This window comes from Schistocerca piceifrons, chromosome 8 (genome assembly GCF_021461385.2).
Source record: "Schistocerca piceifrons isolate TAMUIC-IGC-003096 chromosome 8, iqSchPice1.1, whole genome shotgun sequence".
NCBI classification, from domain to species: domain Eukaryota; kingdom Metazoa; phylum Arthropoda; class Insecta; order Orthoptera; family Acrididae; genus Schistocerca; species Schistocerca piceifrons.
The window spans coordinates 459,637,563-459,662,663 of record NC_060145.1 but is presented as its reverse complement, the minus strand read 5'-3'; the positions used below and the strand labels follow the sequence as shown (position 1 = coordinate 459,662,663).

Here is a 25,101-nt window from a genome sequence, read left to right as displayed (position 1 = left end):
CACTGCTCGGCGGCGGAAGGAGACTACGCGATTTTACACTATTCAGGTACTAAAACGCGATGCTACAACCCTCAAATACTATAATATGCCCGAAATTTATGAATTAAACAATGCAAGTACCAAAAACACGCAAAGAAATTAAGAATTTAACTATGTAACAAATGATTGAGCTAGGAGTATACGACTTGCTGCTGCAGCTGCTTATCCAACCGCGGCAGGGAGCACACTCCACACAAAAAGTATATTTTTGTGACGCAAGCGATGCAGTGTAGCCGCGATCTTAGTTAGGTTTAAGTAGTTCTAAGTTCTAGGGGACTGATGACCTCAGAATTTAAGTCCCATGTGCTCAGAGGCATTTGAACTTCTTCCTACGGAATCGGCGCTGTGCTTTCGCAGAGAATTGGTGCACAAGACAGACCTTCTGCATTTGCCTCACAGTCGTTAACTCAAACTCAGTGCAATTATTCTAAAACTCACAAAGAGACTCTCGCTATTGTCTATGGTGTGACCAAATTCCATCACTATTTGTATGGTCACAAGTTCTATTTATTGACAGATTACAAGCCTTTGTAGTCATTGTTTTATCCGTCAAAGCCGGTTCCTACACGCACTGCTCAAAAATTGCAACAATGGGCTTTGATGCTTTCGCAGTATCAGTGTAAAATTGTGTACAGACCTATGGCAAAGGATAGCAATGCAGACGCCCCATCTCGCCTTCCGATTGCCCCAGACTCTGATTTTGATGCATCTGCCGCATCTTGTTGCCAAATCGATGGGCAGGACTCTGAATTGCTGGAATCTTTTCTCTTTCACTACTGAAAAATTGCACAGACCATGGAAGCAGACCCAGATCTCAAATTTTGTTGCATTGCCTTCGCACCTCTTGAACTCGTTCATTGAACAGTATCCAGAACTCAGTTGTGCGCCTGTATTTTGCACGTCGACATAACCTTTCAGTTCAACAGGGTGTGGCTCTAGTTCAAAACGACAGTGGACAATCGTATGTGCTTATTCCCAATGCATTGCGATTTTTCCATCAAGGACATTGCGGAGTTGTTCGCACCGAACTGTTAGCATGACGGCACCCTACTTAGCAGGGCATGGACGCCCACGTTGAACAGATGACGTCAACGTGTCGCGCATGCGCGGAAAACCAATCCACTTCTTCACAGACAGGTTGGCATAAGACTCAGTCGCCATGACAACGAGTGCAGTACCATTTTTGAACACTCGCTAGCTCATAGTGGTAGCCTCCTCTAGCACGTCCTCATTTGCGGTGCCTATGGCTGCTACCACATCACGTAGCACCATTCAAGCGCTGTTCTCCGCATGTTGCATAGAAGGTTTGCCAGAAGTTCTTGTGTCGGACAACGGACCACAGTTCACTTCACGTGATTTGGAACAGTTTTGTGAATGAAATGGTATTCGTCATCTAAAAAGTGCTCCGTTTGACCAACGGAGAAGCAGAACGCTTCGTACGCACTTTTGAACAACAGATGGCCAAGCCTCGCACCTCCCATGCATGGGAACAGGCGCTGCAACACTTTCTCACCTCCTATCGCTCCCACCCACGAGGCGGACCACCACCGTCGGAACTTCTGCATGGACATCGCCATCGGACGCTGCTACACTTGCTACAACCACTGCAGCCTATGGTCCGCAAGTGGGTGTATGGCAACCGTGGGCGCTGGAAAAAGAGGCGTGACCTAGGAACGCACTGACTTGATTGTAGGTCCGATGGTTTGCAGCGCCGCCACCAGAACCAAATTCGTGAGTGGCATTTTCCCCGTGATTCTGGTGCTTTTCTTCTCCTAGATTCACGGCCTCGCAGGACTGCTCGGCCTTCGCAGCCGCCCGCTAGTCCCACCAGGGCATCCCAGGAGGATCGGATGGACGATGCGCCGTCGCCCACGCCGTCTCCGCTCGCCGACTCGATGGACGTGGATCCGTCGTCGTCGTCTTCGTCTTCGTCGCCTCAGGACACACCCTCTGGCCTGGACGTGAGCCCTGACAGCAGTCCTCCGGAGGGTGTCCCTGTTGCCTCGCTAGCCAGATGGCAGCGTACAGTCGGGAGTACGCCGTCCTTCACAGTCCTCCCGACTCATCTCTATGTCCAGCGTCCTGCCCTCCCTCCCCGTTGTCGTTCGCATCCTTCCTCCATGACCACGGTGCGGCATTTCGGCGGGGAGGCATGTGCTGGCATAAGCTGTCGCCAGCACACCGGTCGGCAAAGATATAGCGCGAAGATCGATAGTAGGCGATGGGTAAAGCGCGCCTATCACGAGAGAGGCCAGAGACACACCCACAAGCAACGTGCCGCCAACGGCCTCTCGACACAATGTACACTACTGGCCATTAAAATTGCTACACCACGAAGATGACGTGCTACTGACGCGAAATTTAACTGACAGGAAGAAGATGCTGTGATATGCAAATGATTAGCTTTTCAGAGCATTCACACAAGGTTGGCAACGGTGGCGACACCTACAACGTGCTGACATGAGGAAAGTTTCCAACCGATTTCTCATACACAAACAGCAGTTGACCGGCGTTGCCTGGTGAAACTTTGTTGTAATGCCTCGTGTAAGGAGAAGAAATGCGTACCAACACGTTCCGACTTTAATAAAGGTCGGATTGCAGCCTATCGCGATTGCGGTTTATCGTATCGCGACATTGTTCCTCGCGTTGGTCGACATCCAATGACTGTTAGCAGAATATGGAATCGGTAGGTTCAGGAGGGTAATACGGAACGCCGTGCTGGATCCCAGAGGCCTCGTATCACTAGCAGTCGAGATGACAGGCATCTTAACCGCATGGCTGTAACGTTCGTGCAGCCACGTTTCGACCCCTGAGTCAACAGATGGGGATGTTTCCAAGACGACAACCATCTGCACGAACAGTTCGACGACGTTTGCAGCAGCATGAACTATCAGCTGGGAGACCATGCTGCGGTTACCCTCGACGCTGCATGACAGACAGCAGCGCCTGCGATGGTGTACTCAACGACGAACCTGGGTTCACGAATGGCAAAACGTCATTTTTTCGGATAAATCCAGGTTCTGTTTACAGCATCACGATGGTCGCATCCGTGTTTGGCGACATTGCGGTGAGCGCAAATCGGAAGCGTCTATTCGTCATCGCCATACTGGCGTATCACCCGGCGTGATCTTATGAGGTGCCATCGGTTACACGTCTCGGTCACCTCTTGTTCGCATTGACGGCACTTTGAATAGTGGACGTTACATTTCAGATGTGTTACGACCCGTGCCTCTACACTTCAATCGATCCCTGCGAAACCCTACTTTTCAGCAGGATAATGCACTACCGCATGTTGCAGGTCCCGTACGGGCCTTTCTGGATACAGTAAAAGTTCGACTGCTGCCCTGGCCAGCACATTCTCCAGATCTTTCACCAATTGAAAACGTCTGGTCAATGGTGGCCGAGCAACCGGCTCGTCACAATACGCCAGTCACTACTCTTGATGAATTGTGGTATTGTGTTGAAGCTGCATGGGCAGCTGTACCTGTATACGCCATCCAACCTCTGTTTGACTCGATGCCCAGGCGTATGAAGGCCGTTATTACTGCCAGAGGTGGTTGTTCTGGGTACTGATTTCTCGCGATTTATGCACCCTAATTGCGTGAAAATGTAATCACGTGTCAGTTCTAGTATAATATATTTGTCTAATGAATACCCGTTTATCATCTGCATTTCTTCTTGGTGTAGCAATTTTAATGGCCAGTAGTGTATTTAGGCCGCCGCCGCTGACCGGAGGGTCGCACTGGCTCACTCAGGCTACGACAGTACACAGCAACTACATCAGTGACTATAGCGAGACCAAAGTTTGTAATAGCAAGGTTACCGATTTGTCTGCTAGAGGACTATTACTGATGAGCTTGTACCACGAACATGGACTCTATTCAAGTCAAGTAACGGCTTCATGTGAATAAAGAACAGCATGATCCAGGTATACATTTGTGTTGTGGAAAGACGATACTGGCCACCCATAACAACATCCTCCCCGTTGCTTCCGTGTGGTGCAAGACTCTACAGATTTGGCCACTACTTTATCCTATCAAGAATTTGTTTGTATATTTTCGTGCGATTGGACTGGATGCGACCGTTTAACGCGAATCCGGAACAACGACCCGCGTTGCGTAAAGACGCGAGAACAGTACGTCTTGGGCATAATTTAAGCAGAACAGGAACACAGTGTCACCTGCCTGTATACGCTCGTCCAGCTTTCAACAAACCCCCTACCCTCCACTTGTACTAAACTTGCAGATATGTCTCATCTTTGCCAGAGAGTCCGTGGAGGGTGGTATAACAGGTCGTAATTTCCAATCAGAATTTTTCGGAGACAAAGACCATCCTTCCTTGGACTATATTAGTGAGTCGGCGTGTATGATCCTTTCTACACGTTTTACCGAGAAGTTCTCGATGTTTATGTCCCTCGCAGACACAGTATCAGCGCCGTCGGGTTCTCTGTAAAGTGCAACTCTTCTTCCTGCGGTTCCACGTCATGAAACCAGAAGCTATATTATTCGCAATCACTTTCAAAAGGGATGCTATTATGGTTTATTTATTTACTAAACACCGTAAACTGATAATAGGGAAACAATTAATAATGTTTAAATGAAAACCAACAATTTCCTGGGAGCACGGTCTTCCAATGGGAAAGCATCGTATCGGAGGCTGGCTACTACGGCGCGCAACCCGTACCTCGCACTTACACTCCAGATGTTTCTTAGCCGTTAGTGTATTTTCGTCAGCTCCGACATCACACAGTAAAGGCATGCAGGTATACAGGCCCTCCCAGTAAGATGACGTAAGGCCATCGCACTGAACGAAGACTGTGTCGAAAAATATGGTTTTGTAGCCAAGACAGTGCGAAATAATTTGGTGTACTGGAATCCTGAATAAAACATACCTGCTTTCAGTAAAAAGACATATGCTGCATTACTTACTAACGTCATTCGTTGTACTGTATGGTTACAATGTTAGTGAGTCACAACAGGAATGCATAATAAAAATACCACGATGTAATAATATGTTGCGATGTGAAATGGGATCATCACAAAATTGCAGTCGTAGATAAAGCAGGTGACACATTTCCATTCACTGGTAAGACATTTCGAGCCTCTTTATAAATAAGACTGCTTACAAAAGACTTGTCTGACAAATGCTAGAATATTGCTCAAGTATGTAGCATCAGAGAACATTGAACTTAGAAGAAGAACGGCAGTATATATGGTCAGAGGTTTGTTACACCCGTGACCACGAAAGCGCGCCACGCAGATGGAGTAAAACGTGACTTAGCAGACTCTTGAAAATTGACTGCGTCTATTCCGCGAAAGCCCGCTTAAAAAGCTTCAAGAACCAGCAGTAAGTGAGGAAGCTAGCACTGTACAACAGGCGTCTACGTAACACTCCGGTAGAGACCGACAAGACGACGCTAGACTAGTTACAGGCTCAGGGCATTCGAGCAAACGCAAATGCATCGGGAAGAAGGCCTAACAAATTGTAAACTGGGGTAATATCCTCTGCCATGTTGTTCACTGTGTGTTCCAGACTAAACTCTACATCCACATCTACATATATACTCCGCTAGCCATCAAGCGGTGTGTGGCGGAGGGCACAATTCGCGCCAAAGTCTTATTTCCCCCCTCTGTTCCACTTGCGGATCGCGCGAGGGAAAAACGACTGTCTGAACGCTTCAGTACGAGCTCTTATTTCCCTTATCTTTGAATGGTGATTATCACGCGATTTGAAAGTTGGTGGTAATAATATATGCTCTACATCTTCGGTGAAGATCGGATTTCGGAATTTAGTGAGCAGCTCCTTCCGTTTAGCGCGCCTATCTGCAAGTGTGTCCCACTTCAAACTTTCTATGAGATTTGTAACGCCCTCGCGATGGCTAAATGTTCCAGTCACGAATCTTGCCGATCTTCTTTGGACCTTCTCAATCTCTTGAATCAGACCCAACTGGTAAGCGTCCCATAAAGACGAATAATACTCTAAGACTGGACGAACTAACGTATTGTAAGCTATTTCCTTTGCTGAAGGACTCCAGCGCTTCAGGATTGTACCAATAAACCGTAATCTAGAGTTTGCCTTACCCGTTACTTGTGTAGTCTGGTCGTTCCATTTGAGATCATTTCGAATAGTCACACCCAAATACTTGACGGATGTTACCGCTTCCAAAGACTGATCATTTATTTTGTACTCATACATTAATGGGGATTTTCGCCTTGTTATACGCAGTAAGTTACACTTACTAATATTGAGAGATAGCTGCGAGTCATTACGCCACGCATTTATTTCCTGCAAATCCTCATTGAATTTTTCACAACTTTCGTTTGATACTACTTTCCTGTAGACTACAGCATCATCGGCAAACAGTCTAAGGCCGCTGTCAATACCATCAACCAGAATGTTTAAGTAAATCATAAAAAGCAGAGGACCTATTACGCTGCACTGGGGCACACCTGAAGTCACTCTTGTTTCTGTTAAAGTTATCCACTTCAGGACGACATACTGCTCCCTGTCTGTTAGAAGACTTTCTATTTAACCGCATATGTCACTGTATAGACCGTAAGCGCGCATTTTTTATAGCAAGCGACAGTGCGGAACTGAGTCGAATGTCTTTAGAAAGTCGAGAAATATGGCATCAACCTGGGAGCCGGTATCTAGAGCCTGTTGTATATCACGCACAAAGAGGGCCAGCTGTGTCTCGCATGACCGCTGTTTCCTAAAACCGTGCTGGTTTCTGCAGATGAGCTTCTCAGAGTCTAGAAAGGTCATTATGTCTGAACACAAAACATGTTCCATGCTTCTACAACAAATCGATGTCAGTGAAACTGGCCGGTAATTACGTGCATCCGATTTTCTACCCTTTTTATAGATTGCTGTGACCTGGGCCTTCTTCCAGTCCCGTGGAACTTTGCGCCGTTCCAATGACCGATAAGAATGGTGCTATATTTGTAGCAGAGTCAACATAAAATCTTATGGGGATACCGTCTGGGCCAGATGCCTTTCTGGCGTCTAAGGATCTTAACTGTTTTACAATCCCAGATACACTAAACACTATGTCAGCCATCCTTTAGTTCGTTCGATAATTGAAAGGGGGAATGGTGCTGCAGTCCTCTATCGTAAACGAGTTTTTGAAAGCTACGCTTAGAATTTGGGCCTTCTGTTTACCATCATCAGTTACATTGCCCGTACTGCCAGCAAGAGAAGGTATTGAATTCTTTGAAGCGTTCATAGATTTTACGTACGACCAAAATTTTTTGGTAAATGTAGTAAATTGTAAGTCGTGTATATTTCTATTGTTTATTGTCAAATCACAATTTATGAAAGATGTTTATATTTTATTAATAGGATTAAGTGGGAATAATTAATATTTGTCATGTTGGAAATACTGTGGTAGCAGGGAATGTCTGCACCAAAGTATTGTTAGCAAGAGAAACCGCAAATTGATATAATTTTAAAAAGGGCGGGAGAGCCCGCGTATGGATACATTTTAAGAAAAGTGCGGGAAAGACCGCGCATTGATACATTTTGTAATGGTAGCAGGGATTGTCTGCACCAGAAAGCATTGTTGGCAGGAGAGACCGCACTTTACGGTTCGTAGGATGTCAGTAGTAAGCGAGAAGTGAAGCGAGTCGTTGGCAGGTCTGATGCGAGAGGTTGAGAGGAGCGGTGTGCCTGCCAGCCACTAGCTATGATTTACAAGAGATTATAAACGGATGTACAGAGACATCAGCTAACTACTATAATAAGAGGAACTAATGTTACTGAATTAGTTTTTTTGAGAAACTCAAGACTACTGAAGGTATGTTTGCGCATTGCTAGTTGTAAGATTATTGTAAAAAGTAAGTCCCATTTGAGCGTTTCTAAAATCATTTCATTCAGAATATAATTAACTTTTGCCAGCAATATTGCATTTCTAATTATAATCCATCCCAAAAACCATCAACGTAAAACTTTGCAAAACTTTATTGTTGTCAAGAAAAAGTTTAAGTATGAATTACGTAACTCAGTCAAATTAATTAAAGAATAACGTCAGCTTTGGTATTAAAGAATAACGTCAGCTTTGGTAATAAATACAGCCGCTTATTACGAAAGCCCACCAGAAGCTAATCGAGTATAGTAAAACAGAGTAAGTATATTCATGTCGCAGTTCGATGTAGCAGCCAGATGGCGATCCAGTAACAGTAAAAAAGGCAAGGAACAGTTTTGGGTTATTGCAGATAACGACTGAGGGCCACGACGATGACACATTCTATGTTTCGTCGAAATAATCACAAAATCACTTTTAATAAGCAGCAATTAAATTTGCATGCGACGATAGAGAAAGAGAATAATTTCAAAGGGAAGATTTCATTTGTTATTATTAAGCAAGAGATAGAAATCGTAAGGAAAGGTTTCATAGGTTACTGTAAAAGAGAAGGTTATCAACAACAAAAGAGGTATAGAGGAGACGGGAAGTTTTCAATACCACGCCGAGCATCCTCAAGACGCTGGCCAGCAGGAACGGCTGAGATAATTTGAGGCGCATCGCTGAAGTGCCCGCCCCTGGAAGCCGCCTACAGCTGGGCATCTCCTCCTGGGCGTTATCTGGCGGTCCCCCTGACTCCAGCTTCCGGCCGCGATAAGACCCCTCCTTGGCGATATCAAACTGCCGCCAATAGCACACTTTTGCTCACCCAGATACCAAAAAAATGGCTCTGAGCACTATGGGACTCAACTGCTGTGGTCAACAGTCCCCTAGAACTTGGAACTACTTAAACCTAACTAACCTAATGACATCACACACATCCATGCCCGAGACAGGATTCGAACCTGTGATCGTTGTGGTCACGCGGTTCCAGACTGTAGCGTCTAGAACCGCTCTGTCACAGCGGACGATTGATTTAGAAAATATTACAAAACAAGTCAGTAATGTACCGGTGCGTTGCAACCCTGAGAACGAGTTGTCGGTGGCCATGTGATTAAAGGCCCGTAACCGTTGGATCGCCGAATCGACTCCTGGTCATGTTTTTTTTTACTTATATTTCTTTCAATACTAGTCATATTATTTCGTAAATATTACATTTCAAAAGTAATATATTATGCGACTTTTTTTTTATAGACAAGTTGAAAACTTCATAAAACGCCTTCAATTTCGTTCATATTTGACTGACAACGAACGAGAAATTGCTTCTCTTGAAAATACGTTGAGCCGTAGATCGCAAAATTTCGGCACCAATATTTACGAAAATCTTGCGTTAGACGTTGAAACTGTTGAAAAAAAGAGAAATTTTTCAAAATGTCACTCTGGTTTGTTTTGCTTTAGAAACTAGGAAGATTTCTTGTGCATTCGGAAAAAATACATTCCCTTGGTGTAGTAGATGTTTTAATTTATGTTTTCCGTATCTGTAAGGAAAATATCATTCTGCAATACGTAATGTCGAAAGCATATCCGACGATTAATCGTTCAGTACTCTCATATTCTGGCATATTGTAAGTCATTGTATTATTTACATTTTTATTTATCGATGTTTGACTTGGGCTTTCCAAGCCTGTCCCTCCTCCTTGAAACCTGTGTCTGCAGATCGAAGCGCCCAGGTGCAAAGCAGTCCTCGGTAGCTTACCCGACTGCAGGTTTGTGGTTTCTTTGTTTATAGTTATAAATATAATATTTGTTCTGATGATAAAATTTGCGAACAACCAAATGACGTTGGGAATCCATTAAAAGTTCGTGCAAACACACGTGTGTTTTCATCATATTACCTTTCAAATATAGCGTGTATGAAATAACACGGGAAGTGTTGAAAAAAAATTGAAATAAAAAAGGGGCAAGAGCGGGACTCGACCCAGCGATCAACCTATTACGGAGTTCGAACGCATATGACCGCCGCGATCTCGTGCTCAGAGTCGCAATGCTGCGGTACATCACTGAAGCTTAAAACTTCTCTTGCGATTTTCTCGAAATCGTCTATGTAGTACGCCGTACGACTTACATATTATGTTATCCTAATGGACTCCTAAGAGCGTACAAAGTTTGAACCAAATGCGTAATTTGACCGTCGCGGCCTCCCCTTCTTAGAAAACTCTATTGAATGTCATCGTTAGTTACGCTTGTTACTACTACAACCTTAATTTTTCGCAATTTCTGTCCCATTGGTGAATGACGCTCGGAAATAGTGGCTGTCCGTAAGCTTTCATACAAGCTGGAATTTGCAAATTTGTACCGTCATTATGTATTCTCTACGTGTGAGGCGAATGGAATCATGGTGTGTTCGCTAAATGTTTGGTTAACGACGTAATGTGTTGCTTGGATCTTGTTGGAATACACCCTCTCGGAATTTCATCGGTAAACCTCTGACTGACGTACAACGCCGCTCTTGCAGTGGCTGCAACTGGAATTCGATGAGTGTCCCGCGATGCTCTAGCGTTTACCAAATGTACCCGCGATGAAAAGAACAATTCCTCTTCACATCTCCTCTCAGTACTACATATTTCAAGTCGTTTCTCTTTCCAGTTATTTATTGCCAACAGGTAATCAAACTGTAATGCATCTTTCAAATAAAACAATTTTTCGCGTCATTCACTCGTTTACTTTGTCAATGGTTCACACCATAATCTTGACGTGGAGAATTGTTTATTTACATAGCTGATGTTGGTGAAGAGTACAGACGTCTTTTCCCAGTAGCAGACCAAGGGCAGTGTAGGCTATGTTCGTATTTTGTTAATTATAAAAATTGCTTATTTAGAAAATTTTAGGGATGTGAAATGGAAATTTTTATCATCGGTAAAAGACGCACTATAACATATACTACCATTGGTCTGCCACTGCGGAAAGACGATTGTACTTTTGACCAACACAAACTATGTAAATAAATTATTCTCCATTTGAAGATGATGGTTTGAACCCTCGAAACGTGTAGTGGCAAAATAAACAAGTGACTGAGGCAGAAAGCTGTTTTATTTGCCTTTATTAACAGTCGCAGCCTTCGTAACGCCGTTCTTTATGGGCGAAATATTCAGCGCGTCTTTCCATCTGTTTATGCGCAGTACATCACACCTGTTTATGTTCACTGTCGGCTGCCAGTTCCTACCCCAGGCGTCAACCCCCTGCAGCTCGGTACAGTTTTCCTGGCGCCGAAACCTCGCCGTAGACAACGCTATCGTCCACGAGGCAGCCTCACTGATTGTCCGACGCTGTCCACGAGATTGATTACCCTCGCATAGATCGAAAAACAGTTCGTTAAGAATATGTTGAATTGTACTCACGGTGATTTTCACTTAATTTCTCGACCTAAAAGCAAATCAAAATGTCTTTCTTTCTTTCGCTACTGCCGTGATCCCGCAGGGTGGGCAGGGTTAAATACGGATTTGCCATGGTGAATTTCAAGGGGTTGCCGGATGCCCTTCCTGCCACCACCCCATACCTCCTGGGACAGAATTAGTGTACCCCAGCTGTCTGTGTCTAGTGTAAATCATGGAATAGTGTGAATGTGTTTCAAATGTCTGCGAGTCGTGTAACTGAAGCGGGACGTGAAAACCAGCCCGATATTCACCTAGTAGGATGTGGAAAACCGCCTAAAAACCACATCCAGGCTGGCCGGCAAACCGGCCGTCGTCGTTAATCCGCCAGGCGGATTTGATCCGGGGCCGGCGCGCCTACCCGAGTCCGGGAAGCAGCGCGTTAGCGCTCTCGGATATCCTGCCGGGTAAAAGCAAATCAAAATGTAAATAACTTAATTACAGACACCGATGATGCTTTACCTCAATAAAGCGAAATGCGTCTGGTGAAAAACAAATCACGCATTTTTGTGGTTGCAACGACAGAACAAAGTACCCTGAAGAATTGTAAAACAAATACGGACACTAAGGCCACAAAAATGAGGAATTTAGTGTTTCATATGTTCTAGTTTGATGAATCTTCTTCGAGAGCAATTAAAGAACCCATAGTTATGGGCAGACGAAAATTGTTTCGCCTGGTCACAACAATAACTTGTGAAATGAATATTTTATCTTCCAACGTTTGATGGAATACACAGTTTTCTGAAGTCGCAATCGAAATGATTTGCATCTCACGTTGACATGCCATTAGTACTGTTCTTATTTGCTCGTGTGCCAGGACGCGGATCTGTGGAAAGGGTGGGGGAGCTTTCATGATAATCACGTTACCCTCCCCCGAAGCAAACATTTTATCAAAAACGTTCATATTTTTACGTAAATCAATTGCCAAAATTCTAAGCTAACTGTCGGAGAGTAAATTAGGATGAAAACAAAAAAGTGTCTGTAAAATAGCAAATAATTCTGCAAAAATACAAGCAGCGTTTAGCACAGGGCAGTTCCACGTAGGTGGGCAGATGCCGCCTACGAGACCATTCCTGCTGTCAACAACAAATCACACGCGATTTGAGGGTCCATAGGTGAGACCGATAAACTATAGACAACTGAATATGCCGAAAACGTAACAGGAAATACTCACAAAAAGCTGACCTCTCGAACAGCGTTTTCCTGCCACACACCCTGCAGACCTGTGTACACAACAGTGCAACACTGATAACCCGTGAGCGGGCGCCACGATTTCATATCGTCTTCTTCTAGTCGTCAGAGATTACAGTTCTTAAATTACATGAATGACACATGTATTCAAAAATTTCGAACGGGTCCTTACCAGATGCCGTATTTCTCTCAGCTGAAATTTCATGGACGCTATGCTAAAGCGATGTACTAAGCACTGACATAAACAACCACACATGCGGAGGGTGAGTCCCACCGCCACACCCTCACCTGCCTCTGTTAGGCCAAATTTTACTGCCTGACTCATGTAGTACTATCACCGTCAGAGGGTGGTACGGGACTACAAGTCCCACCGCCACACCTCCAAAGTCAATTGCAGTGACGCAGTCACTGCCCTGTGGAAATTTACTGCCTCACCAACACAGTTAGACCGCAATAGACCGGTGATGCTGTACTGTAACATATCACCCCGGACTACAAGTCCTTTCTGACATAAAGAAGTAACACTAATTTACACTTCCAAGCATTTTATTTGTTTTTTTCTAAGTAAACATTTTCTTCTTCATTAAGTTCCACTCGCTATCAGAAAGGCTATCATCTTTAACATCTATATGTACAAACAAGTTTTATAGACCAACCACTTATCACAACCCAGTTAATGAAGACAACAAAGAAAATTTTCTAAAAATAGAGACATTTTGCGAACAACTCGAAGAAATAAATAAAGCCTCCAACGAAAATTTAAAACTGCTGTTTCAGTACTTAACACTCAGATTTGGAAAGAAAAATTATTTACAAATATTGACATTGCTATTCAACGCAGGTAAAAAAAAAATCAAAACGGCGTAAGGCTAGGAGAGATCTGCACGGCCTTTAGAATTAAATTAACATCGAAACACTTCAAAAAATTTTCCAAAAAACAAGACGGTTTGGTATCATCAAATCCTGAACGTGAACAACTTCGAAAATAGCATGTCGCAATATCCAGCCACATTTGAAGGAAATTATGAATGCCCATCTCAACAAGATGTTACATATCGAAACGTATCATTATCTAAGGAAGTCCGAATTATCCCTCCCGCAAACACACCCAGAAAAAGCAAATAGTAGACAAAACAAAACTTCAAAAAGACTCCATTACATTCAGACAACTTGAAGAAACTGACAATAAAGACACTAAGACGCATATTTCCAGGAGAATTACAGAAGTGGGCCCTCCAAGAAGATGTCTGAAACACAGATGGTGAAACGCACATTGTGATGAAGCCCTAGCCAGTAGAATGCTAACACGCAAAAAATGAGGCAGCAATAAATCCCAAGAAAACTTAACAAAACAGACGCCAACTGCTAAAACATTTAAGGATGCCAGAAAAACATACGTTTTACAAAATGTTTAGGAAAGAACTATGGAAATAGCGGTCTCCAAGTTTGTGCTTCCGGAGAGAAAATAGAGAACGAACACTGAACAACAAAGAAAAATGTGAACTGCTAGCTGATTACTTTGAAACACTGCCCACTTGCGAAGAAACGAGGGAATTACTGAATTTTGTATCATCTGAAACGCAAAACATAATTTCTTATTTTCTTACTTTCGAAGGAATTAAAGAAAATATCAAAAAATCTAAAAAGTTATAAAGAATCTGGAGAAGATGGCAGCTGATAGAAATGTGAAAAATATAAGGTCCAAATGTAACAAAAAGCTGATCAAATGCAATTATAAACATCTGGGATGTAAAATAAATACCAGAAGGATGGAAATCTGCGCTAACCCATTCTCTCCACAAAGAAGAAGGTAGAACAGCTGCTAGTAAATACAGAGTAATCTTGCTCCACTGAGCAGATTTCGAATTTCTTACAGAGTTGTAGAATCAAGCCCATTAAGATACAGGAGAATATCAAATAGAATAGCAATCATGGTTGGAACAAATCTTGAAGTTAGTAATAAGGTTCTATATGATAAATGAAAACTATATCACCACCTTTGCCAACTCTAAAAAAATTTTACAACTCTGTCGACTGGCTGCTGAGTACACTACAAGAATTTGGAGCTGACAGCAAGTTACTTTATTTTATTAAACAATGTCTCACGAAAGCTACACTAGAAGCTACATTTCTTCGTGAAATGTCTGCACCGTTTTAAATCACAATGTGAGTCCAACAAGGTGATGGACTCTTCCCGGTCTCTTTAACTGCGTTTTGGAAAAAAATTATAACAGGATGGACGAGTGCATTCCACAAGGCTGGAAAAAAAATCAACAAATAAAACTAGGAACGAAACACAAAGGAATCGAAAACAACTGTCATGTCTTTTTGGATCATCATGCAATCTTTGGCAAACATAGAATTACCTGTTACCCAAATATAAGTCTTTGGAAAAATATCAGGGATATCACACCAATAAGTCTCGACGTCCAAAACAGAAGATATGAGAAACACCGTAGGTACTCGCAGATCCTTTAAAAAAATAAGAAACTCCGCAAATTTAAAACTGTGAGACATCAGTCCCATCAGTCCACTGAGACCCATTCCTCTCACAAATTGGGCAAGTCAGCTATACTATGGTCCACCTACGGCCCGTATGCCAGCAGTTATTCGGTCTGGCTTTGGGTGACAGAGGTGCTGGACGCCCTCCTAAGGGATGTAGTGCCAAATTGTTTCCTACTGGCGCGCTGGCGCGTTAGCTAGTCACAGTCCCGATCTGATTGGAGGGCCCTGCCCATAATTTTCCAAGTGTCTTCAGCTGGGGAAAGATCCGGCCAATTTGCTGGCCGAGTTAGGATTTGGCAAGCACGAAGACAAGTAATAGACAGTCTCGCCGTGTGCGGTTAGGCATTATTTTGCTGAGATGTAACCTCAGGACGGCTAGCCATCAACGGCAACAAAACAGGGCCTAGAATAACGTTCGCGTAGCGCTATGTCGTAAGAGTGCCACGGTTTAAACCAAAGGCGTCCTCCTATAAACTGAAATGGCATCCCAAACCATCGATCGCAGCTGACGCGCCGTATGGCGTGCGACAGTCAGGCCGGTATTCCGCCGCTGTCTGGGGTGTCTCCACACATGCCTTTGCTGGTCACTGGGGATCAGTTCTAAGCGGCATTGTATTGTATTGTATTAAACCTAGAAACGACAGAGAGACTTTGTTATCGCCGTAGCCCTCAGTGGTACACAACCCCACAACAGGCTACAGCAGTCCACCCACCCCACAGCCGAACCACACCGAACCAAGATTTAATGTGCGGTTCGGTCCCCAGTGGACCCCACTCCCTCCCCCCCCCCCCACACACACACACCGGGAACGAGTGTAACCCCAATGTCCGCATGGTAGAGTAATTCTGGTGTACGTGAACGTGGAGACAGTGTTCTGCAGCAACCACCGACATAACCTAACTGAGCCCACAATCGCCGAGGCAGATGGAAAACCGTCATAAAAACAATACACAGACTGGCCAACACACTGGACCTCGACACTAATCCGCAGGGAGGATTCGTGTCGTGGACTGGCACGCCTTCCCGGCCGGAAAGCAGTGCGACAGATCGCACGGCTAACCGGGCGGGCTTCCAAGCAGTAGTCATCACTCGAGACAATTTTACTCCAGCCAATGAGATTCTCAAGTCGAAGACGTGTCTGGAGACGCCACAGACAGTGGTGGGATACCAACTGTATGCCATACGTCCCGATAACCATGAGTGATGGTCTGGGGTGCTAATTTTCTTCATGGTATGACCTCTTTCGTTGTCATCCGCGGCGCACTTACAGCACAGCCATACGTAAGAGATATTCTAGTGCAGTTTTGTTGTCCTTCATGGTAAGCTATCTTGGGCTTACCTTTCAGCAAGATAATGCCCGTCCGCACACGCTGAGAGCGTTTACTGCTTGTCTTCGTGCTTGCCAAAGCCCAATTTTCCAATTTTGCCAGCAAGGTCGCCAGATCTACCACACACCCCCTCCCCGCCCCGATTGGAAACGTTTCGAGCATTATGGACACTGCCCTTCAGCCAGGTCGGGATTTTAACGATCTAATGCACCAGTTGGGCAGAATTTGGCACGATATGCCTCAGGGAGACATCTAACAACAGTTATCAATCAACGCCAAGCAGAATAGCTTCTTGCAGAAGGGTCGCTGACTTCCTCAATTTGAGAAGCTTTTTCTCTTGAGTGAATCATACAATTTTGCTGAAATTGTAATCATTTGTTTCTATGAAAATGTCACAGCCATCGATTCTGTTTGTCCTTGGAGTGTAGTTTTAAATAAAATTCTAATTAATCGTTTTCGATGGTAATTTTGATATAAAGTTGTTTATTTTATACTGGAATGAAGATCTAAGACATTCACTTAGTGGAACATCAACTTAGTTTCCATTTCTTTTTTCCTTTAACTTTTAAAATTTACTAAGGTACATAAATTCCTGGGAACTATGCAGAAATTCTATGTTTCTGTTAGGTTGGAATAAATGGTAACTTGTTAGGAGGCCCTCCTGTGCGAGCTGATCGTGAGGGTGGGACGAAGGCCCCCTTTGGCAGGTCTATGAAGAGAGGGAGTTACGGTCTGCCTCCGGGAAAGATAAACACATGGGGGTCGTGACTAAGGTACGGCCGGCGGCCTTGCACGTTCGCGCAAAGAAATTTGTGAACGAAGAAAGCAGGAAACGGAAGATTACGGCCGAGATGAAATACGAGCATGTTCAATAAGTAATGTAACACTTTCTTTTCTGAAAGCAGATTGCTTTTATTCAGGATTTCAATAAAACAGTCGTTTGGCAATAACCCTGTATTTTTCAACATAATCTGTGTTCACTGCGACGGCCAAAGCCGCCTTATTGGATGGCCGCGGGGTACCACTGTGCTGGTCAACGCCAGAGCCAACGCCCTACTGCATCGGTAACATCCCCATCACTCGCCTACTGCTTCTCGCGCAGTGCATCCTCCACTGGGCCAAACAGACGGGAGTCTCCTGTTAGGAGGTGTGCAACCCAGCGGGCACAGACCTCTGAGTGCCCCAAGTGGTGGACGAGTGTGTCAGCACCCCGACGGGGCCAATTGTGCAGCGAGGTGTTTGGCTGTGATCCGTCCATCACCTCCAATGAGTGTGTCCGCACGTTCCAACACTACAGAAGTGAAGGATTGTGTGGCATGCCGACATGCGGGAGATCGGACATGGTCGTGTAACTTTCTCCCGATGATGACAGACGCCTCGCCCAATGATTCACCGTGTTTTTGTTCACTGTCAGTTCTCCGTAGACATTCTGTGTGTGAAATCTTATGGGACTTAACCTGAAGTCTCCTAAGGACAAACACACACACCCATGCCCGAGGGAGGACTCGAACCTCCGCCGGGACCAGCCGAACAGTCTATGACTGCAGCGCCCTAGACCGCTCGGGTAGACATTCTGCAAGCGCCTATGAATCTGCATTGCTCTGGTTTTCCGCCAAAAGAAACTCAATGACAGCTCTCTGCTTGGAATGCACCTCCGGTACAAACTGTGGTGTCACCGCCAGACACCACACTTGCTAGGTGGTAGCCTTTAAATCGGCCGCGGTCCGTTAGAATACGTCGGACCCGCGTGTCGGCACTATCAGTGATTGCAGACCGAGCGCCGCCACACGGCAGCTCTAGAGAGACTTCCTAGCACTCGCCCCAGTTGTACAGCCGACTTCGCTAGCGACGGTTCACTGACAAATTACGCTCTCATTAGCCGAGACGATAGTTAGCATAGCCTTCAGCTACGTCATTTGCTACGACCTAGCAAGGCGCCATTATCAGTTGCTATTGATATTGTAAATAATGTACAGACAAGAGATACGTTCAGCATTAATGGATTAAAGTTAAGTATTCCACCAGCTACATCCTTTTTTTTTTTCTAGTCTAAATTCCTTGTCCTGTTCCAGACCTCACGCCAGCCTGCGTGAGCTAAAACGCGTGCCTTTCGGCTTCCTCTATAATCCTGGGTTGGCTCTCCTGCCAATCCTCAACACAAACACCGTTTTGAAGGCTACGTGTAGTGCAATTCGTACCGGAACTTTATGAAACTACAGTGTCTCCACGATGTCCCACAACAAATTCCGTATTTTTTCAACCGGGATTGGCCGAAAATGTTTTGCATTACTTTTTGAACTCCCGTCCTACTTGTCAACCTAGTGGAAATAAGACGCCAGGAACAGTTACATGCTCGGCTTAAGCTCTCATTCTTGTGGAGGAGGTAAAACATGGTTGCGGCTGTGCATATAAACCGAGTAGGGGAAATTTTGGGCACGAATTTTGCCGGCCGCTGAGGCCGAGCGGTCCTAGGCGCTTCAGTCTGGAACCACGCGGCCGCTACGGTCGCAGGTTCGAATCCTGCCTCAGGCATGGATGTGTGTGATGTCCTTAGGTTAGTTAGGTTTAAGTAGTTGTAAGTTCTAGGGGACTGATGACCTCGGATGTTAAGTCCCATAGTGCTCAGAGCCATTAGAACCATTTTGAACCATTTGCGCGAATCTGCCCTCTTGTAAGAGCATGTCTGCTTAACCGTTCTACAGTAGTAGCACTGGTATGGCATCAAATATTATTACGGAGATATTGGTTGCGAGCCACATTTGCCTGTATAACTACTGGTGAAGGGGGCCGGGAACGATGTTGCGCTGCGAAGCCAGGTGGAGAACTAGACCTTCATGTTTAGGGGACAAAGTCCGATTGCTATGGCGGATGAAGTGTTAATGGAGTAATAAGGTATCCGATAGGAAGACACAGCACGCCAGTTGCGTTAGAAAACAATTTTTAACGCAATTATTCTGCTATTTCTACGCATCAGCATTCCTCAAAAACAGTTGCTGAAACTGATGAACAACTAAATGACAAGACTGGTCTCTGCAGTGGACCGAGACGACTGATGGGAAATTCTGAAGTATTTGGCGCTCAGTGCTACCAACAGGAACTCCAACGTTTAACTTCAGCACGCAATTTCGGCATTACAACGGCAAGGTCGCTGGCGTTCGGAGAAACGAAAAAAACGGGAAAGTCGATATGAAGCATTCGAGACAATTCTGATACGTGACGAAACCGAACGACGGACACCTTTTATTGCGCCACTTACATGCAGTTACCATTGTTAGCAAAGTGGTTATCGCCAAGCGTGAATGTGCATCGTTTTCCTCTCAATTCTTGCTCTATGGGGAATAAGCAAGCTACTAGCTTGATGATGTACAGAATATCTAATAACAAATCAATGCTTAAGTATACGGCTCTAAAACTGTCAGTATCTCTACAATGTTGTAGCCGATTCTTTGTTCATCGATATATCGATAACTTTTTCCGTGTATCGATATCCTATAATAATGTTTCTTTAAACATCGATTTATCGGACTCGCGATATTTTTAAAAAATATCAACAGTCCTACATGGTCTCCCCTAGACAGCGCCTGAAAGCGCCAACCTCTCCGACAGGCGGCTAGCCTTTCGCAGCAGACAGCGCTGCCGGCAGGGCGCTACTTTGCTACGCCAGGTCACGTGCACCCTAGACGCGTCACGCGGAATCCATCCGCTCCCGACTACTGAGGCCGCCCGTCAGAGCCTGCGGAGTCAATTACGGCCTGAACTTCACGCGGACAGTACCGGCAGTTCTGTCCGGCTGTATCGGCAGTTCAGTTCCAGCTCTACCGGTCTTTAGTGCCAGCAGGTTTCGTCTGAACGTTGCACGCCGGCAGCCCCTTACCCGTTCGCACTGGTCTTCACCAGCAGCTCGCCAGCTGCCAGCTGCACGCCCTCAGCACCGGCCCGGTATCGTCGCAGGTCTTCACACAGCAGCCTGCCGCAGCTCTTTGATTTGTCGTGTAGGCATATCACGGACAACGTCACGGGATAAATATTTCTGTTCTGTGTAGTTGTGTGGATACTCATCCAAGGACATTATATCTGAGTCTCGTTTTGGTAATAAAATTATTCTTTCAAGGTGTCTTCGACTACTTCTCAGTACGAATATATGCTACATGTCGAATTTCGTAGTTTTTTTTCTGATTTAGTTCTGTACCAATGTCCTCTTACCTTCCCTTGGACGAAAGATCACGCAACACAAAATCATTTTCAAGCGTGTAAGCCACTTGTGGCGACTCGAATTTTGTGTTTATTCTTAGTTAATGAATCGTTTCGTTGGATGATAGAATGGACACTGGAGGGTAATATATCTGTCTGAAATATGCAACTTCAAATGGTTACAGAATATGTATACCTGGGTCGTTGCTAAATATGAAAGGACATTTAAAACCAGAAATATTTCGACGTATTAAATTAGGATGGTAAGCTTATGAAAGATATGCCTCAGTTTGGAAGAACAAGATGTGGACCGAATTGAAGAAAATAATTTTTGACCAATGTAAACTGCTAGTAATAACTTATGGCTGTGAGACATGGAGATTAAATCAGTTTGTTGTCAGGAAACTAATAGTAGCCGAAAGAGGAATGGAAAGATCAGTGCTGGGCTACACAGAGGAAGACAGAAAGAAAGCAGTGATATCCGACAGACAGCAAAGGTCACTAACATAATGGAAAGAGTGAATACTTTGAAATGTCAGTGGACTGCTTATGTCGCTGAAAGAAAAGATGGCAGGTGGTCAAAACAACTACTAGACTGGAGGCCAATTTGGCCGCATCACCAAGTCATCACATTGGCTAATGACTATTATTATTATTAATTATTATTATTATATTCCTTCCTCAGACATTATGTCTGGTTAAGAATGGAAAGTGACACGGACCTTGATCAAGCGTGACTTTCCGATTCCCGGCGGGGTCAGGGATTTTTCCTGCCTCGAGATGACTGGGTGTTGTTGTGTCGTCTTCATCATCATCATTCATCCCCATTACGGTCGGAGGAAGGCAACGGCAAACCACCTCCATTAGGACCTTGCCTAGTAAGGCGGTGCGGGTCTCCCGCATCGTTCCCCTACGCTCTGTAAAGAAGCATGGGACTTCATTTCATTTCATATGTTACATTGCATTTAGGAACTTTCGGCTAATTGAACTTGTATCAATAATTACAGATTTCTGTAGTTGTATATATACGTTTGGATGTAGCTGTATTGCGTGGATATTGTGTGGTGTGACTCCGGTCTGATTCCACATTATTTTGTTCCAGTATTTGTTGTACTTGTTGTTTGATGTTTTCTTATTCTGACTGGGGTATCCTGTTATTTTTTATTATTACACGGATCTAAAAAATGGTTTAAATGGCTCTGAGCACTATGGGCCTTAAAACCTGTGGTCATCAGTCCCCTAGAACTAAGAACTACTTAAACCTAACTAACCTAAGGGCATCACACACATCCAAGGCCGAGGCAGGATTCGGACCTGCGACCGAACCGGTCATGCGGTTCCAGACTGAAGCGCCTACACGGATCTGATCAGCTAGTCGTTGTTCTGTTAAAAAAATTTAATTCTGGGTATCTGGTAATAAATGTTGTGTATACTTGTGACCTGTATCCAGTTGTGTTGGTTCCTAAATTTGTTGCTTGGTAATAACAGAACATGAGGTGTCGGTTAACTTCATCTGACCATCTCATCCTCTGTCTTTGTTTTCCTTCTAGAGTGGTTGCAGGAAGAATATCCTGCAAAACACCTCTATTTGGATTTAAATCATTTTCCGTGTGGCTAGCAGTGTCGTTAGCATTGTGGACGGGCATAGGGTTCAAGCGTCGTCCCCGACCATGACGGCGCTTGTCCGAGGCTTCTTTAGTTCTGTCCTGAAACAAGTAATCATACTAAAAGGGGGGTTAGCCCTATTAGTGGTTTGTTCTTTTCGTCGCACTTTTACGACTGGCAGAACATGCCGGAGGCCTATTCTTTTCCCGGGCCTCCGCGGGATTATTATTATTATCATTATTATTATTATTATTATTATTTGCTGGATCACATCTTTCATTTAATAGTTACTCAGGGAATTAGTATCCGATGTTCGTATGATCTTGCAACCACAACGTAGCGTTCTTGCCTGTATTAATTACTGGTTAAGCTTCATGCAACCTCTTGGTACCGTTGCCCGAATCACACAGATTTAGTGGGAGATCTAGCGTGTCAGGTACTGGCACAAACATTACGTTCCGCACAGATAGTGCGGAAATACTTTAACAAAAGCAATGTACTGACAAAAGCGGAAATCAACGCAACGTTGCAGAAGACGGAAATGGCGTATCAACCTCCCAAGTAAAACTGTATTAATGCGAAAATGAGAGCCTATGAAACAAGTTTTGAAACCGCAAGATATCTATGCAGCAAAGTTAATCCTCCAAAAATTGAGGAATTTGTCACTGATATAAATGGGAAGTACAAATTGACAAGCAAGAAAAAAACTCTATCGGAAATCTCGAACTCTCAGACACAACCTGGTAAAGCAAACAATCCTGTTGGAAGAACATCCGCATTATAGCAGAGGTTGAAAATATCGCTTCAGTTGTAAATTATTTTATTTTCACACGAGCGGTTTCGGCCTGTTATAAGCCCATTCTCAGGTGTCGTAACTGTGCTGTGGTCCCCGAGCGCCGCGTGTTCCAGGCGCGTTGCGCTGCCTATGAGCGACTCCCTGTTCTGCGCTCATAGGCAGCATGTCGATTTCTTTGGATGTTTGAAAAGAATGGAGACAACCGATTAAGTAAAGGAATTCTTCGCTATTTCAATAACAAGAAGAAAAATCAATGGATCAGAGATAGCGAAAAAGATTTGGAACTTGAAGGGTTTTGAGGGAAAAAAACAAATATAAAAAAAATAAAAACGAAGGAGAGCTAGCAGGGCTTACACACCGACGCTTTCGCACAAACTTAAATTACGTATGTAGCAAATAGACCACCCATCCCCGGAATCAAAATCTCGACGATTTTGGTCTGTTATCGATATCGAGAAAGGCAAGATACTCTGTCCTGAGAAAACCTGAGAAAGAGGATCTTGACAGGAGGACAGACAGACACTTGGATAACAAATGACAAAATATTTTTTTCGTGTGATATAATTACAGATTAACAATTTTCGGCTTTTTTCCTTTACTTGTACTGTGAACTCTTGCTTCTTTCCAAACATCACCAGTCTACGTCTGCGGGAAGTACACTATAGGTTTCGATGATTGAGTTTGCAAGTATCAAGACATGTCACATAAATGGCCGTATCTTTTGATTGCACTGATTTAGAAGATTCAATTTCCTACACTGCTAAGGGGGGATGGACCTTAGTAACAAATGTAAGTTGTAACTTGACACGTCTTTCCGAGAAGAAGTCTTTTTAACAGTTGAACGGGCAGACAGACGAACAATAAAGAATAACAATTTGTCCATTTTATTTGGACTGTTGAGTTCCGTGGCCATGGATAATGACATTTTACTATAAAAATACAGCAACCAGCCACTTTTTTAATGCGTTTTATTTATGCCAATATGCATTTCGTGTTTGCACCCATCTTCAGCTGTCAAATTACATGTATCTTCAGTTTCTACAGTGGTACAATCTCGACAGTAATTTGGATGCTGCAGCTGGTCTGTGCAAAAGCAACGATTCCAATCATTTACTTCAATTTCGCGAATTTAAAGTTACGCACTATCAGTTGTTCATTTTCCTTACATTCTGCTCTCCTCGTTTTTTCTTGGCTTTTCTTCTTTTTTGTAACAACACAAACACTTTTTGTCACGTATTTTACACAGGCGCACTACCGGAATTTTTCAGTAACAATAATATAGTAGAAATTCAGTCTGATCCCACTCTTAAGTTGCAGAATAAAGTTAAAAATATGATGAAAAAAAATTATTTCCTCTTAAATGCGAAAGATATACATGAATCCACTGTTATGCACCCTTATCCACGTCTCCGAGCACAGCCTAAGACCCATAACGTCAACTGTCCCATACGTCTAATTGTTAATTCTCGGAGTAGCACAACTTACAAAATCAGCAAGAAACTGAATGAGATCCTTAGCAACACGTTCAAATTTGAAGAGACATACTCAGTAAAGAACAGTTATGAACTTATTAATTGTCTAAAGGAAATTCAGATTCCTGACACTGCTAGGTTTGCATCACTTGACATCACGAATCTCTACACAAACATACCGGTCAAAGAAACAATAGAAATAATTAAAAACAATTTACTTAAATATAAAAATTTTGCATTACCAGAACTATATGAATTCATTGATCTATTAACACTAGTATTATCACACAACTATTTTTTTTAATAACAAAATGTACCAGCAGAAATAGGGTCTGGCTATGGGTAGCTGCCTTGCCAGTTTGCTTGCTGTCTTTTTATTGTAAAATAACAATAAATAGATTCTATAAGGGTTACTTTTTTACCAACTGAGGAACGAAACCACAAAAGGTGGAATCGTGAAAGAATCTTAGCTAGGAACAAAATAAACAGCAGAAAGTGAGAGAAAAGAAAACGCAACGTAAAGACAGGAAGAAGAATCTCATTGTAAAGAACGACTGCTCTGTATTATTGTTTTCCACAGAAGGCTGGATTCTACGCAAGAAGAAGAAAACAGTATTCATGTGTGACATGTTAAAACTGGTAGCGGTAGCATTAATGTTTGATGGGGGAGGGACGAGAGAGTGTAACAAACTGTGACCCCAC

At 43.9% G+C, this 25,101-nt stretch overlaps 1 protein-coding gene across 1 annotated transcript in view; it reads right to left on the bottom strand.

Annotated features, from left to right (window-relative positions):
• Window positions 1–25,101, bottom strand: part of LOC124712458 — a 163,627-nt gene that overhangs the window by 30,034 nt on the left and 108,492 nt on the right. The window contains exon 3 of the mRNA XM_047242754.1: window positions 8,501–8,680. Within this exon, the coding sequence (XP_047098710.1) occupies window positions 8,501–8,680 (180 nt within the window). The remainder of the gene's footprint in view (window positions 1–8,500; window positions 8,681–25,101) is intronic.